The sequence below is a fragment of the Heptranchias perlo genome, chromosome 1, assembly GCF_035084215.1.
Source record: "Heptranchias perlo isolate sHepPer1 chromosome 1, sHepPer1.hap1, whole genome shotgun sequence".
NCBI lineage: Eukaryota > Metazoa > Chordata > Chondrichthyes > Hexanchiformes > Hexanchidae > Heptranchias > Heptranchias perlo.
Window position 1 is genome coordinate 114,335,935 of NC_090325.1, and position 17,972 is coordinate 114,353,906.

Genomic DNA, 17,972 nt, shown 5'->3' on the forward strand with positions numbered 1-17,972 from the left:
TGCCTCAGCTCATCTGCTGCTGAAACCCTTATGCATGCCTTTGTTACCTGTAGACTTGACTATTCATATGCTCTGCTGACCGTCCATGCACCTTCCGTAAACTAGAGCTCATCCTCAAAACTCTACTGCCCATATCCTAACTCGCACGAAGTCCCATTCAACCATCACCCCTGTGCTCGCTGACCTACACTGGCAATGCCTCAATTTTAACGTTTTCATATCCCTCCGAGGCCCTCCACCCTCCCCATCTCTGTAACCTCCTCCAGTCCTACAACCCTCAGAGATCTCTGCACTCCTCCAATTCTTGCCTTTTGCGGCTCCCTGATTTTCATCGTCCCACCATTGACAGCCGTGCCTTCAGCTGCCTAGGTCCTAAGCTCTGATCTTCTCTACCTCTCTGTTTAAGACACTCCTTAAAACCTGCCTTTTTGACCAAGCTCTCTGTTACCTGTCCTTATATCTCATTAAGTGGCTTGCTGCTAAATTTTGTTTGATAATGCTCCTGTGAAGTACCTTGGGACGTTTTACTAAATTAAAGGCACCAAATAAATGCATGTTGTTATATTCAAATTAACATGGGTCAGGGATATTTGATTTGGTACAGGCTAACAGAATAAGGTAACACAAGCATAAGCTGAAAAGGGGTAGGTTCAGGTAGGACATAATTCTCCTCTAAGATGCTCCTTAAAACCTACCTCTTCGACCAGTTTTGATCACTTGCCCTATTATCTCCATGTGCAGCTCTGTCAAATTTTGTTTGATAATGCTCCTGTGAAGTGCCTTGGGACATTTTACTAAGCTAAAAGCACTATATAAATGCAAGTTGTTGAAGCTATTGATGTATGCTTCTGCCCAGAATTTTAACAAATGATGGTCGCTACTTTGCATGCATGTTAGGGGAACATCTTGAACTGACCCAGCTGAGAGTCTAACCACCTCCCCTTGATATTCAATGGCATTACCATTGCCAAATCCCCCACCAACATCCTGGGGGGGGGGGGGGGGGGGGGGTCACCATTGACCAGAAACTTAACAGTATCAGCCATATAAATACTGTGGCTACAAGAGCAGGTCAGAGGCTGGGTATTCTGCGGCGAGTGACTCACCTCCTGACTCCCCAAAGCCTTTCCACCATCTACAAGGCACAAGTCAGGAGTGTGATGGCATACTGTCCACTTACCTGGATGAGTGTAACTCCAACAACACTCAAGAAGCTCGATACCATCCAGGACAAAGCAGCCCGCTTGATTGGGACCCTCTCCAACACCCTAAACATTAACTCCCTTCACCACTGGTGCACTGTGGCTGCAGTGTTTACCATCTACAGGATGCACTGCAGCAACTCACCAAGCTTCTTCGACAGCACCTCCCAAACCTGCGACCTCTGCCACCTAGAAGGACAAGAGCAGCAGGCACATGGGAACACCACCACCTGCACGTTCCCCTCAAGTCATACACCATCCCGACTTGGAAATATATCGCCATTCCTTCATTGTCGCTGGGTCAAAATCCTGGAACTCCCTTCCTAACAGCACTATGGGAGAACCTTCACCACACAGACTGCAGCGGTTCAAGAAGGCAGGTCACCACCACCTTCTCAAGGGCAATTAGGGATGGGTAACAAATGCTGGCCTTGCCAGCGACGCCCACAGCCCATGAACGAATAAAAAAAACGTTTGATTAGACTGATGTTCCACCCAAAACCTCCACAGCTGAGGTGAGTTTCCAATGAGCCCTTTGCAAGCTACAGTACCAACAGAAGCAGTGTATGCACGCTCCAAAAGCAAGTTTCTGGGCTAACTGATGATATACTTCCACTGGAGAAGTGGGGCAAAAATAGACAAAGTGTTAGTGCACAGTTCAAATATGCCACCAAGGAAATGCCCAGATCAGTATTCCTCCCAAGATGGGTAACTGGGAGAGGATGGTGTTTATTTCCTTATCTTCTATCCACCTCCCCCCATCTGCCATCTCACCATGAAACTTGGGTTTGGAAGATAGCCTTGCAGCAATTTAGGTAAGTGGACAGATTTACATACAAAATTAAAATTTATAAGGCTTGTCTATGGTTAAGACATTGTGGCGTTTCAGCAATAACCCATCTGTAACACATGAAAGGGATATGTGTGAGAAAAGTCCATTAACAAGAGAATGAGCAAGATTATTTAGAGATGTATGCTGCTTAAACTAGTACAAGAAACCAGTTTGGAAGCCCTAGCTGTTCCTTACTGGGCTATGATGGTATTTTTTAAAAATGAAAAACAGACGCAACAGCTTAGAAAGATTGTGTTGTGAAATTTTAAACATTGCTTTTCCATTTTTTAAAATCCAAATTTCATAACATAAAATCTAGATTAAAGGCAGAAGAATAAACTGATTCTCAATCAAACTTTAGCAAATCAAGAGCACAGCAAAAAAAAGCTTTAGGATGATGAGATTCTTGTTGTGAAGTTATGAATGAACCTCTTGTATACATGCTTTGAAATGTCATTTATGTATAAAAACGGGGCTGTTTTCATAGCACTGTGGAGCTATGGAGAAAAGCTAAAGCAAGAAATGTACTATACATAAAGAGCTATTCATTTCAGACTTCACAATTCAACATGTCAGTAGTAAAAGAGCTTGAGCAGAGTTGGTGGGGATTTACAGAAGTGACTGAAAAAATGTCAACTTGACAGGATGTAGTTTATCAGTACAGTGACAAGATTCACAGAAAAAAAGAAGTTAGGATTTAGGTAATTTCCTGACTGCAAAGAGGAGACGGTCACAGACATTTTTTCTTTCCTCTCACTCTGGTGCCACCCCCAATATTAATTCAGGCTCACAAATTTAATTGTGTAATAAGATACTCAACCATGTGCAGATTTCTGTTTTAAATATGCAGTTAATTCCGTCCCCCTGTCCCCCTTTGGTTATGATGGTAGAACCCATGGACAATAAAACAAATTAATGCTGCTGTTTGATTTTACAAGCATATACCATTCCCAGTTTACTAACCAATACCCTCTCCCTTCTCAATCAGAAGTAGAGCTTTGTTAAATGTCAATTCTGCCACAGTTTAATACTAGTAAAATATACGTGTTACATTTTTTTCAGATGGAGAGTGGAGCAGAGGAAGTACTTTGAACAAAATACTTGGTAATGGTTCTGCAGTTGTCATTTACAGCCCCTCTAGACCCATCTTTTGTTTCTTTACTTGTCCTATTACCACACTCCTTGCCTTGCACCATCATCCCTTTTGTCATTTAATCACTCTCACCCTATCAGAGACCTTCCCTTTTGTTATTCCCTTCCCCTTTCCCTGGCTCTGTACGTGCTCAAAAGGTCTTTGACCTGAAATGTTGACTGTTTCTTTCCCCCTTAATGCTGCCTGATTTGCTGAGCTTCTCCAGCATTTTCTATTTTTATTACTTCTGAACAAAATACTGTTGATTTCAGGAAGCCGCACCTTGTGATTTATACAATTAAAACCCTTTCATGGGTCATGCAGATCCATAGCAATCAAATAACCCAGTTCCTTCAATCAGGTCACCATTACTTACATCAGCAACATTGCCAATGAGGTAGTTTTCATAATTGCACTCTCCACAAGAGAGATTCAACTGCAGTCTCTAAAATCCCCTGAATGTGTGCACCAAATAAGTCTTGTTCAATACACAAATGTTCCTCATGCAGAAGAAAGTTGGGAGTTTTTGCCTCAAATCAATACCAATATGATTTGATGCCTTCAACGGCTTTGACACTTTGAGAAAGCTATATAGCACAACTTGTCTTGTTGCAATTTACAAAGCTGAATTCTGTCAAATCTGGTGACTGTCACCTGGTTAGGCGAACTGGTTTTAGTAATGTATGCTGCTGTATAAAAGTGGCTCAATAGTGTTGCTTCTATCCATGGTCTGAACTAAAGAAGGTAAGGGGCTCTGGTTAATAAGTCCTGAAGTTCACGCATCACCTGGAAAAAAGGTAAGGAGAGTCCTTTGTTTACAGTCCAAATGTTCACCAACAGCAGTAAACTTTCGCGAGTACTGTTTCTCCATTTCACCCAGCAACCGCGGACGACACAACTTTCATTTATATTGCACCTTAACACACTAAATATCCCAAGGCAATTCACAGAAGGGGAACAATGTTGAGGAAATAAAATGCAGAATTTGGGGAAGTGACTGAAGGCACGGCTAGGTTTTGAAGGCGCTTCTGAAGGTGGAGGGAGATACTGTACCGCAAAGAGGTTTAGAGGGAGAGAATTGCAGAGTGTAGGGCCCAGACAACTCCAGGCCTTGTCACTGATGATTAAAAAGGAGGGAATAAAAGAATACCAATTGCCCTTTGCAACCTCAAGATGTCTTAAAGTGCATCACAGCCAAAGAGCTACTTTTGAAGAGTAGTCACTCTTCTGCAACAGCCAATTTGTGCACAGCACAGTCCTCAAACAGCTAATGAGATAAATGAGGGATAAATGTTGGTTGAGGAATAAATATGGGCCAGCAGAACGTGAAGGTGGTCGGGGCGGAAGAGTGGAGGACATGCTGACACATAGGCAGTGGTTGCAGAGGTAGGGTGGGGCAAGACCACAGAGGGATGTGTAAATGTGGTCAAGGATATTGAATTCAATGTATTAGGGAATCATAAGCCAACGGAGATTGGCGAGGACAGGACACAGAAAGAAGGTTCCATGATATGGATGCAGGAAGGGCTTTTGCTTTTTATGTAGATGAAAGATCTCAGGACACTTCAATACTCATTACCAAAAACACCGGGTTCCTCAAATCTCCAAACGCCAACCTCCATAACACTGTTTGACAGGAGTCTTTACTTAAGACAGAAAAGACTTGCATTTATATAGCGCCTTTCACGACCTCAGAATGTCCCAAAGCGTTTTACACTTCAAAAGTATTTCAATGGCTGTAGTCACTTGTAATGTAGGCAACGCGGCAGCAAATTTGCACTCACCAAGGTCCCACAAACAGTAATACGATAGTGACCAGTTGATCTATTTTTAGAGATGTTAGTTGAGGAATAAATATTGGTCAGGATACTTCACAGGTTAACCTTTTGCTGAGTATGGTTTACATCGTAACTACAATTCAATAAATTACGTCTCTAAGAAACTACAACAATCTGCTATTAAGTCATATTTGTCAAGGCATCACTTATCTCAGTCCGTATTGCAAAGAAATGGGCCCTGAGAGGGATCGCACTTCAGTCCATCGCTAGAAGGATCCTCGTAAGACCCTCTACTACTCGCCTCTCAGAGACATAACTGTGGTATATGTATGTGGGGTCTAATGAGAGTGAGGAACTTAAAGTAATTAAGATTAGTAAACAAAAAGTACTGGAGAAACTAATGGGACTAAAATCTGACAAATCCCCTGGATCTGATAGCCTACATCCTAGGTTTCGAAAAGAGGTGGCTAGAGATAGTGGATGCATTGGTTGTGATCTTCCAAAATTCCCTACATTCTAGAATGGTCCCCATGGATTGGAAGGTAGCAAATGTAACACCGCTATTCAAGAAAGAAGGGAGAGAGAAAACAGGGAACTACCAGCCAGTTAGCAGGACATTAGTCGGGAAAATGCTGAAATCTATTATTAAGGACGTAGTAACAGGGCACTTAGAAAATCATAATGACTAGGCAGAGTCAACATGGTTTTATGAAAGGGAAATAGTGTTTGACAAATCCATTAAAGATTTTTGAGGATGTAACTAGCAGGGTAGATAAGGAGGAACCAGTGGATGTAGTATATTTGGATTTTCAAAAGGCATTCAATAAGGTGCCACTCAAAAGGCTTCTTCGACAGCACCTCCCAAACCCGCAACCTCTACCAACTAGAAGGACAAGAGCAGCAGGTACATGGGAACACCACCACCTGCACATTCCCCTCCAAGTCACACACCATCCCGACTTGGAAATATATCGCCATTCCTTTATCATCGCTGGGTCAAAATCCTGGACCTCCCTTCCTAACAGCACTGTGGGAGAACCTTCACCACACGAACTGCAGCGGTTCAAGGCGGCAGCTCACCACCACCTTCTCAAGGGCAATTAGGGACGGGCGATAAATGCTGGCCTTGGCAGCGACGCCCACATCCCATGAACGAATAAAAAAAAAGGCTGTTACACAAGGGCTCATGGGATTGGGGGTAATATATTAGCATGGATAGAGGATTGGGTAACGGACAGAAAACAGAGTAGGAATAAACGTGTCATTTTCAGGTTGGCAGACTGTAATTAGTGGGGTGCTGCAAGGATTAGTGCTTGGGCCTCAGCTATTAATGACTTAGATGAGGGGACCGAGAGTAATGTATCAAGTTTGCTGATGATACAAAGCTAGGTGGCAAAGTAAGCTGTCAGAAAGAGACAGAGTTAGACAGGTTAAGTGAGTGGGCAAGAAGGTGGCAGATGGAGTATAATGTGGAGAAATGTAAGGTTATTCATTTTGGTAGGAAGAATAGAAATACAATATTTTTTTTAAATGGTGAGAGACTATTAAATGTGGGTGTTGAGGGATTTGGGTGTCCTTGTACACAAAACACAAAATGTTAACATGCAGGTACAGTAAACAATAATGAAGGCAAATGGTATGTTGGCCTTTATTGCAAGGGGGTTAGAGTACAAGAGTAAGGAAGTCTTGCTGCAGTTATACAGGGCTTTGGTGAGACCACACCAAGAGTACTGTGTACAGTTTTGGTCTCCTTACCTAAGGAAGGATTTACTTGCCTTAGAGGCAGTGCAACAAAGGTTCACTAGATTGATACCTGGGATGAGAGGGTTGTCCTATGTGGAGAGATTGAGTAGAATGGGCCCATACTCTCTGGAGTTTAGAAGAATGAGAGGTGATCTCACTGAAACATATAAGATTCTGAGAGGGCTTAACAGGGTAGATGCTAGGTAAGGGGCTGAGATGAGGAGGAATTTCTTCACTCGGAGGTTGTGAATCTTTGGAATTCTCTACCCCAGAAGGCTGTGGTCGCTCAGTCGTTGAGTATATTCAAAACTGAGATCAATAGATTTTTGGCATCTAAGGCAATCAATGGATATGGGGGTCGGTCGGGAAAGTGGAGTTGAGGTCGAAGATCAGCCATCATCGAAATGACTGGCGGAGCAGACTCGAGGGGCCGTATGGCCTACTCCTGCTAATGTAGAATATAACAAAGAAGGAGAAATTACACATTACTTTTGCATTCTTCAACATACCACAGTTGCCAGTCATCTTATGAGTAACCGATATGAAGTGATTCTGTTTTGTGTATAAATTACAGACCAACAACCCCCCCCACCAAGTGTCTCTTTCATTGTTTTCAACACATTATGAAACTAAGTTCCTCATGCGTTAACTACAAATACCTCCAGATAAAGTCAGCTACCTGGAAGCATGGGGATGAACGATCATGCACTTACAATTTAAGTCTCTTAAAGAGGGCGGTGCTCTTGTTTATATGGTTGGACAATTTACACACAATAAGGGTCTACATATGGTCACAAAGAGGTTGGCTACTTTGCCTAAAAATGTGAGTAATCAGCCTTTTTATAGTTTCCATAATTATTAAACCATTTATCTCCTGGAGTACTGATGTGCAACAGAAAATGGCAAACAGTTGGTGTTGAGAATTCCAAGGTCTGAATTAGCATCAGCCAGTCAGGAGAACTCACGCTATGTCACAAATAGGTAGAACAAATGTCTTATTTCTCTCCCAATGTGTGAGCTGGGCAGATCTCAAACACATGCATCATTGCTTCCAGTGGCACATGTTCTATGGAGAAATTCCCCCCCGAAAAAGAGGAGACACAGTGAGCATTTTGATATTTCAGACTTGGGTGAGGAAGGGGGCAATTGAGGAGGTTTAACGATGTAGCTATTCATAACCTAATCACCACATAATTTATCCAATTTTTATTTGAATTTGAAATAAAATTACATCAGAAATTGAAAACTCTAGTCAAAACATCATAGAGCAGATGGGGATAGGCGTAAAACATACACCCTAGAATCCATTTATCACACTGATAATTAGGGTGAAGTTGTCTTTCCTCCCTTCCCTTAGCCCACCAAGCCAAACTGCCCCTGAGGTTTTCCCCCTGCCCTAGCCCTAAACTCGCATCTTTTTCTAGTTTCTCTCCTCTCTCCACTCATACCCTCTCCAAGTTCACCTTGACCATAAGACCCACCTCCTGCTCTCTCAACCCAATTCCCACCAAACTGATGACCACCCAACTTCCCTTCCAGGCCCCCCATGTTAGCCGATATTGTTAATGGTCCCCTCTCCTCCACCCCTTCAAATCAGCTGTCATCACACCCCTCCACAAAAAAACCTACACTTGACTCCACTGTCCTTGCAAACTACTGCCCCATCTCCAACCTCCCTTTCCTCTCCAAAGCCCTTGAGCGTGTAGTTGCCTCCCAAATCCGTGCCCATCTTTCCCGCAACTCCATATTTGAATCCCCACTATCAGGTTTCCGCCCCGCCACAGAACTGAAACAGCCCTCATCAAAGTCACAAATGTCATCCTACATGATTGTAACCATGGCAAACTATCCCTCCTCATCCTTCTTAACCTGTCTGCAGCCTTTGACACGGTTAACCACACCATCCTCCTCCAAAGCCTCTCCTCCTTCATCCAGCTTGGTTGGACTGCACTTGTCTGGTTCCATTCGTATCTATCCAGTCATTGCCAGAGAATCACCTACATTGGCTTCTCTTCCCGCTCCATTACCTCTGGAGTCCTCCAAGGAGCTATCCTTGGCCCCCTATTTCTTATCTACATGCTGCCCCTCGGCAACATCATCCGAAAACACGTCAGGTTCCACATGTACGCTGACGACACCCAGCTCTACCTCACAACCAACTCCCTCGACCCCTCCACTGTCCCTGATTTGTCACACTGCTTGTCCAACATCCAGTACTAGATGAGCAAAAATTTCTTCTAATATTGGGAAGACTGAAGCCATTGTCTTCAGTCCCCACCACAAACTCCGTTCCCTAGCCACTGACTCCATCCCTCACCCAGGCCACTGTCTGAGGCTGAACCAGACCGTTCGCAACCTTGGCGTCCTATTTGACCCCAAATTGAGCTTCTGACCACGTATCCGCTCCATCACCAAGACCGCCTACTTCCACCTCTGTCCCTGCATCAGCTCATCTGCTGCTGAAACCCTCATCCATGCCTGTGTTATCTCTGGACTTGACTACTCCAACGCTCTCTTGACCGGCCTCCCATCTTCCACCCTCCTTAAACTTGAGCTCATCCAAAACTCTGCTGCCCGTATCCTAACTTGCACCAAGTCCCGTTCATCCATCGCACCTCTGTGCTTGCTGACCTACATTGGCTCCCGGTCTGGGAACGCCTAGATTTAAAAATTCTCATCCTTGTTTTCAAATCTCTCCATGGCCTCACCCCTCCCTAACTCTGTAACCTCCTCCAACCCTTTAACCCTCCAAGATCTTTACGCTCCACCAGTTCTTGCCTCTTGTACATCCCTGATTTTAACTGCTCCACCATTGGCGATCGTGCCTTCAGCTGCCTAGGCCCTAAGCTCTGGAATTCCCTCTCTAAACATCTCCGCTCTCTACCTCTCCTCCCTTAAGACACTCCTTTAAACCTTCCTTTTTTGGTCATCTCTTTATGTGGCTTGGTGTCAAATTTTGTTTGGTAATGCCCCTGTGAAGCACTTTGTGACGTTTTACTACGTTAAAGGCGCTATATAAATGCAAGTTGTTGTTGTAAAATCAGTTTATTTCCTAGTAAAATTTCACTTTTCACAGTCTCCAAAGCAATACTTCAAATATATGGTCTTTTACAGGAAAACATACTCTACTAGATCAACAACATTGTACATCTGAAGAGCCAGTATAATTGTAATAGGACAGTTTTCATCTAAGACCAGCGCAGCACTGCCGCATTCTTGGGCCTTTCGTACATTTATATTGACCTCTACAACAGGGTAAATGCTGGTTATTTTCAGTTTAATTGTTTGTAATTATTTCACCTTAAACTTTCTTCCTTAAAATATTAATGCAGAAATGCTTTCAATTATTGACCGAGTGTTAAATCAGTGAAAGAATGTAATTGCTCCACTGATGCCAGGTTCACAAGTGGAGTATAAAGTAGGCTGGAGTAAAATCCAGAGACTGTAAAGGTGATACCTTTTGCAAAAACCTAAAAACAAGCTTTTCATTGGGTGCACATATTATCAAAAACTGTCTTGGTATGATACATTAAAACTTATAAGCAAAGATAATAAAATTGTAACTCGGTCTCTTATTGAAAACCTTGGCCTTCCTCTTAGTTTCCCCTCTTTCTGAAAACTTTGTGGCAAGAATATCAAGTGTCAACATTTTGTGGTGCATTCAAGAGTCGATCAGTCTTTTCCACTCTATTTCAATTTTGTACAGGAGAGCCAGAGCTGCGATTGACTAAAAACACATGCTTTTCATTAGACATTTTAAAAAGTTAGTTTGTTAGGGTTTACTTGCACGTGTGCATTGGAGAAGGCAGAAGAGAAATAGTGCAAAACTATCACTAGGCTGAAACAATGTGATAACGGCAAGAATTATCAGTGACAGGTCATTGAGCGCATTGTCTCTGACGCCATAAAAAATGATTATACAAATAACATTAGATAATACCACTAACTCACAGAAGGTCAGCTGTTTATAAATATCACATTCATTGTCTGATCTTGTTCATGTCACAAGTACAGAGTATTATTTTATTAGGATTTTTCTCCATGTGAAAATTATAAAATACCAACATTTTTAACATGCTGCAGTACAAGAAATGTGACCAGGAAGGAGCAGAGATAGTGATGACCCAAGAAAGAATTCTTCTGCGTGGTGTGTGAATACATTGTAGCTCTTCTAAAGCTTTAGGAATCTGGTCCAGTGGAGAAGAGGACAGGAAGCAGGACAATTAGATAAAGAAGCTACAGAGGAAAGTTAAAGAAAGAATATTGGTTAAACAGATAGTAGACGGGGGCAGGAAAAAATGGAACCGAACCCAATAAATGACCAACTGCGCTTCCAGGCCCTGGGATGAAACTGGGAAACTGGTGCACGAATGAAATACCTTGAACAAAAGGCAAGTTATTGGAATAAGTTCATTGTCAATATTTGTCAGCTCCCCCTCCATTTTCTCCCCGCCTCACCCTGAAGGTCCTTACGGTGCAGTTTTTCTGGTGGTAGCCACCTTCTGATAACTTGGCCATTCTTCAACTGTGAGCCTAGATAGTGAGCACTAGCAGAATATTCATCTGCAGCAGGCATCACAGCCAAGCCCAACCCTGATCTGCCAACCATGCAGTGCACTTTCCAGCAACAATCAGTGGATAGTGGTAGGACTATCTGGCTGATTTTCCCCTCCCTGTCCCACTAAGGGTAACTGCAGCACCTCTACTGCTATCCCATCTGAGTTTAATTATGCACCAAGTAATGTACTTACCTACTGAGCCATTGAGAGCTAACTTTTAAAAAAATATACAAGTACACAAGATTGTATTTCCCCCAATAAATTCTTACAATTTTTGAATCATAAATTGGACTCTGCATGAACATTTTTTTTCCCCCTGTGAAGAGACCATCCCTCCCTCTACAACCACACAGGATACCATATAAAATGTTGCAAATTATAAATCTCCAACTCCCAGTTTCACAGTCAAAAGCATTAGGAGCACGTGCAGGTCTACAGAAACAGTAAATTGACAAGGCAATACACTTCTTTCAAGCACGCCTAGTAAGCCGCATACAACAAACAATGCACTGACTGAACAAGGACAGACAGCAGCTTACGCTGAAAAACAAGACTTCACAATAAAATCTTCAATAAAAAAAATTATAAAATACATGTGAACACTATGAATGTACTCAGGATGCAAGATATCCAGGTTTTGGCCTCCTACCCCTGGGAGCTGATTACATTAGTGTTACATGCAGTTGTGGTACAAGTATCTCACTCGTGTAACATTTTGGTGGAACAAAAAAAATATATATTTAACCACACACCACAGAGGTCATACAAAACAGCCATATGAATAAAACGTATCAGTGCTGGCACCATTATATTTATATGTGCTGTAGAATACTTATGAATGTGGATATAACATTCATATGTGGCTTAGTATTTTATAATACTATCAGAAAATGAACCATATTACTTCATGACCAACTTAAGAACTCTAACAGCAATAAGCAATTAGCTAAATGCACACAACTTTAAGCGTGGCTTTTGAGATGCAAATTTGTTTGAAAAATATTCAAGGATTTACTAATTCTCCCCCCACCCCGATATAAGTTCACAAATAGAATGCAGGAAGCATAAAAAAGCATATAAATACATTGTTTGTGTACACGTTGTTCACATCTTAAGTAAGGACTTCATATAAGTGATATAGAATTGACTGGTCAAGGTACACATATGTATGTAATGGTGCATCTTGGAGAAACGACAACAATCACATTTAGCAGCAAGTTCACTCAAGAAGCTGCAATTCATACAAAAATGCATAGAAATCTATACGATCTTAAAAAAATATCTCGAGTGTTTACTTCATTAAAGTGGTGGAGCATGGTGATAGCAAAAAGAAATGTGGCAGCTTTTGGTGAGCAAACTATTTGGCAGAACACAAAGCAGTAGGATAGGAGTGTGTAAGAGGCAGCTGGTGGAACACCTACAGTAGATTTCCCTAGAAGTATTTCTGCCAATGTTCTGAACCCCATTCTCATCAAAATAGCTCATATCAGGTCAGAGCACAGGCCACCAATTTTTTGGGCTATTTGTTCATTGTCAAGAATACAAACAGTTCCAACTATCATACTTACATGCATAGGTGAAAGCACAATCCGACTAGATTTGTGGGATATTAGTTATTCCGTGCAGAGCCAAGGATTACTGTGAAAACAAGGTAGAAGACATACAAAAACAAAATAAAGCAGCTGCTAGGGTAATCAGCTAAACATGGCCCAGGAAAGATGTGCAGTTAAAAGCACTTTCTTTTGATTAACTTGTCTTCAAGGTTACAGGTGTAGAACTAATTTTAAAACTTTGCTCACCATAAAGTCATCATTAGAAAAGTTGTACTTATTGAATTCCATTGCTCCTTCAAACCCCCCCCCACCCTCCCCATTAAAACTGCAGTCATTGCTACATTTTGTTGGGGGAGATCAGAAAAAGATGATGAGTTTTATTATCACTTGAGAATGATCTTTCAGGCAGTCACATGGAGGGACAACTGCTTCTGATAGTCTTCCTCTCTCCATGCCCCCATAGTCTACTCCATTATCACATGGAGTGCCTAGCTAGGAACTGGCACTACCCAATTGAGGCAGATTGAAGGATAAGTTGATATTGAATTTAAACTGAAGAGCTACTGGGTTAACTAAACACAGTGCTTTTGGTATTCAACGATATATTATCATTGTTAAGCTTTTGTCAAGATTCAAATTTTGAGATTCACAGAAAAAAAACTATGCTGGTATTTACCATTCAGATGAGAAATCAACTTCAAGGGGAAACATGAATTTCAAGGGTACTGAATACCAGTTTAAATGCCAACCCCGGTAAAGATATTTTAAAATGAGTTGTTTTTCTGATTTAGAATTCCTATCTACTAAAAGATGACAAGTTTCATTCAATAGGTCAGATCCAATTGGTAAAGCAGTGGATTTTCACAAGCTTTAATGTGCAAAGTTTTCAAGTAACAGATGTGCCGGTAACTGCACTTGTGATTTGAAAACATGAATGCTGAAGGTTGGTATTAAGACTGCTCATGCACGCTTCGAGATGAATACTAGCATCTCTCCTTTCCCAGAGCCATGTTTGGTTAGTAAGCAAAACTGAAGCCCGCCATTGAAAGGTTTGAAGCTGTGTAACTCTGCTGCAGTAACAGTGATCCCTGTTTTAGAATCGATTGGTATGTTCAAAATAAGGGAGAGGCACTACCAAGCCAGAAGAAAAGAGCAGAGATCAGCAGCAGTAACAGAGGCAAATCCACAGCAGCCACAGAAGGAATAATAGCCAACTTCTCTTTGGAAAGGCATCAAAAGGAGAATGTATCCAAGGGTGAATGGCACAAAAGAAAAGGTTAAAAGGAACAGCTTTAACCTGCGTAGTTAGCACACTTTAAAAGCAGGAACAGACATTACTTTAACGTCCACCTTATTAATGACAGAAACACACAATGGATATCCAGAAATTTATGCCATGGAACTAGGAAACATCAGATTTATTTAGATGACCAGAAATGAACTCTTTCTGCTTCCTAAAATAGGCTGCTTCTTATGGTAGCAATAGGCAAAGGAAAGAACATATCGTACTATCTGTAAACCAGGTAACTGGAGATCATCTATTTCAGATTTGGTTTCTGCAAGATTTCCAAACGGGAAAGGGGTTGGGCAGGTAGCTATGATATCCTGATATGCATCATCCCCCCACCCCTACTTATACGACTGATGCAATGTGTCACTCTCCTGCTTGTAATAACTGTCCTATTATGTTAGCTACAGCTTCTGTTTTCAAAGCATTAGTCTTCGTCCATTTCTCCCCACTGTCCCCTCAGATACCAGTTTGTTTCAGTTTTAAGTTGCGCCCCTTCTCCATTTCATGGAATGCACTTGAAAGGATTTCCTATATTAAAAGATAATTGTTAATGTTCTCTCAATGTTTTTTTTAAATGGATGAACATTTTGATGGCAGACACGTTACAGCTAAGCAGATGGATAGGGTGACATCCTTGGCTTGCCAGGGTTGCTTATGTGAAGCTTGCACTGCAATTAAAAAGGGGAAAAAAAATAAAACACACGGTTAGAAATCATACTTCATAAACAAACTAATTTGTTGCATTCCAATACAGTTCCAAAAGCAATGATTAAAAAACAAACCATATTTATGAACAGCTGCATTTAATTACAACTACAAATAAAGAACTCGTGCATTATAGCAAATTATATATGAGTTTTAAAAAAAACCACAAAGCACAGGCACTTGGGAGATAACTGGTAAATTACACACTCAAAATAAATTGATGGAAGAATTGAGTCATTAAATGGACTGCAACTCAAAATACCCTCCCCCAAAGTCTATTGAACCAATCAAAATAGCATCTAGGTTTGGAAATTTAACTTAAAATATAATTATGTTCATATAGTTTCAAGCTCGAGTTTTACAGGCCACAACATTTTTAAAAAGTGATTTCTTTGTGTAATGAAATGCAATATAATGTTTTTCCACATTTAAACCACTTCCTTGGAGAACAAATCACAATTTCTCTACTCCCTTTACCCCAATCTTCACAGGTTAAGCTGCTGAAGGGTATTTAACCACAACAGTGGAAATTCAAAGTATTGGACTGTTTGATTAGGTTCGAGTTCCAACTATTTCCACACACTTGCTGGCAACTTCAGTTGCTAAAGGGTACGACGTACCACTGAAAAGCAAGGACGGCATTCTATGATGGCATAAAGTTAGCAACTTCACTACTGTTCTGCTGAGCTGCCCAATTAACATTTGAATAGTTATTTACAGCTTGCATTATCTATCAAGAGAACGCTGTTTAGTGACAGGTTTGTTCATAATGAATGGCGTATAGTTGAACTATGAGTTTTAATAGTCAGTACAAAAATCCCTTCACATCTTAAGAGGAAAGCAAAGGGTTGATGGTTAAGATGGTCAGCGTTACTTATAAAGCAAAATACAGAAATGAAAACTCTGGCCCTGAATTTCCGTGGGCCTTCAAGTGCATTCTCGCCATAAGTCGGGGGTGTACTAGAATACAGATCAGCTGTGATCTAACTGAATGGCGGAACAGGCTCAAGGAGCTACTTCTGTTCCTATGTTCCCAAATCAGGCACGAACGTCGTGGAATGACTGGGAGAAATGTGGGTCCTGGCCTCTGCTCTCAGTTTCCGGGAGCCATGGATGAACCTCCAACCATCCCACAGAAGGTCACCCACATCAGTGAGCGCGTGATCTGGACCCCCGAAGATATTGAAACATTGTTGGATTCTTTTCAGGCCTCATCTGGGTCGTGGATATTATATCATCTTCAAGCAGCTTGCGAGCACTGCACTTCCCACCCACTGTCCCCCTTCTTATGGTGGGCACCCGAGGTGGTGCCCATTGGCCATAACTACTTTTGCAGTCAGTGGCAGAAGTTCCCAGTGGTCACATCCGAGCACTTCCACTGAGATATCAGCCCTGTGGATTTTCAGTCCCTCTAATTTGAAAGGAGAGTCAACAGGGCCTCAACATTCTACAACGGGTCAATAAAATCGATGGGTCATCATCTCCACAAGTGACGCCTGTGTGGTGCATGCTCAGCAATCACGAATTAAATGTTTAACATCTAATAATTAAATGTCAAGTGCTCAACTCCTGACTATTGGAAAATTCTATACGCAGCAGTGGGTTATGCAGTTTTCGCTGCCTCTCTTGAAGGCTGGGGTACAATCACATGGGTGTCTGCTGCTCTACCGCACCTCAGCCAAGTGATCATTCTTCCTCATGCTAGATATTGCGTGACAGCAGGCTAATCGACCGGGGAGTGGGCTTCACAGCCAAGCCTGATCCTATCCTCACCAAGGTCAGCACATGGACTTTCAAACAGAGCTCGCCAGACGTCAATCAGGGATGGCAACCATGCAGAGGTTTCCTCTCTCCAGTCAGAGGATGCAAAGGTTAATTGCAGTGCTTTCACTGATACCCCAGATTAAATCAGTTTGCTCAAAATAGACTGGATACAAAACTTAGTCAGAATACTGTATTTCGAGCCTCATTTCAAAATTCTTTCAATAATCTAGAAGTGCTTTCGGAACTCTTCGCAATGGATGTCAGACATGATAATACGGAACATCTTGGGAATAACCATCACTGTGAAAATGAAGTCGAAGTGCATAGCTTAAAATTTGACCCAAATCTGATGGGAAATATACTGGATTATTTTAGGGCAGGGACTTAAAATTGCTCGTTAGTTACTTTCCCTATTTTGTCTGTGAGGAGTGAAGATATTACATCATGCAACCAAGAAATAGTGGCTATCTAACAGATTTTCTGCATCAGTATTCCCAGAAGAAGCCGCTGACTCTCTCTCAGAGGTGAGGTTGATTTTATAAGGAAATGAGGAGGAAACGAAAAGGATAACAGTAATTACTGATGACAACATGATGGAAGCATTGAAGATACTGAAAGAGGATAAGGCCCCCAGACTGAATGGCCTTGCACACAAGGGTACTTAAAGAAATGACCAAAGAAGCTGGTCATGTTGTGGCAGGGATCTTAAGGGACCTGGAATTGGAGAGAAGGGAACATAAAATCTATGTTTAAAATAGGCCAAAAGGACTGTCCTGGAAATTACAGTTCAGTGAGCCTGACGTCTGTTGTGGGTAAAATGTTAGAGGCCCACCTTAAGAAGTGTATTGTGGAACACCAGAGGAGTATGACGTCATCAGGGCAAGTCAGCATGGCTACATAGGGGGAACGTCATGCTTGACAAAGCTGTTTAAATTCCGTGATGAGGTGTTAGAGCTTGTGAAACTCCATGGATATTCTTTATCTAGATTTCAGCAAGGCTTTCCATACGGTAGGCTCGTCCATAAAGTGGAAAAGCACGGAATAGTTGAGCAGTTAATGAACTGGATTGGCAACTGGCTGCATCAAAAGGAGACAGGGTAGTTGTCCATAATGCTGTGTTAGACTGGCAGGGAGTGACTAATGGGGTGTCCCAAGGATCAGTGCTGGGACCTTTGCCATTCATGTTGTATATCAATGATTTGGAAGTGGGAATAGAGACAAAATTAGTGTAATTGGAAAATTTTGACAAAGGTGGCGGGGCTGCAAACAATCAAGAGTAGGCTGATCAGATACGAGGGGACCTAGATAGATTGGGACAGAAAATGCTGGAAATACTCAGCAATTCAGGCAGCATCTGTGGAGAAAGAAACAGAGTTAACGTTTCAGGTCAATGACCTTTTGTCAGAACTGGAA

At 41.9% G+C, this 17,972-nt stretch overlaps 1 protein-coding gene across 2 annotated transcripts in view; it reads right to left on the reverse strand.

The window, feature by feature from the left end:
- Nucleotides 1–9,713: 9,713 nt before the first annotated feature.
- Nucleotides 9,714–17,972, reverse strand: part of LOC137325227 (septin-11) — a 96,409-nt gene continuing 88,150 nt past the window's right edge. For both annotated transcript variants that reach the window (XM_067990083.1, XM_067990092.1), the window contains exon 10: nucleotides 9,714–14,758. In XM_067990083.1, the coding sequence (XP_067846184.1) occupies nucleotides 14,743–14,758 (16 nt within the window). In that variant the 3' untranslated portion in view covers nucleotides 9,714–14,742. The remainder of the gene's footprint in view (nucleotides 14,759–17,972) is intronic.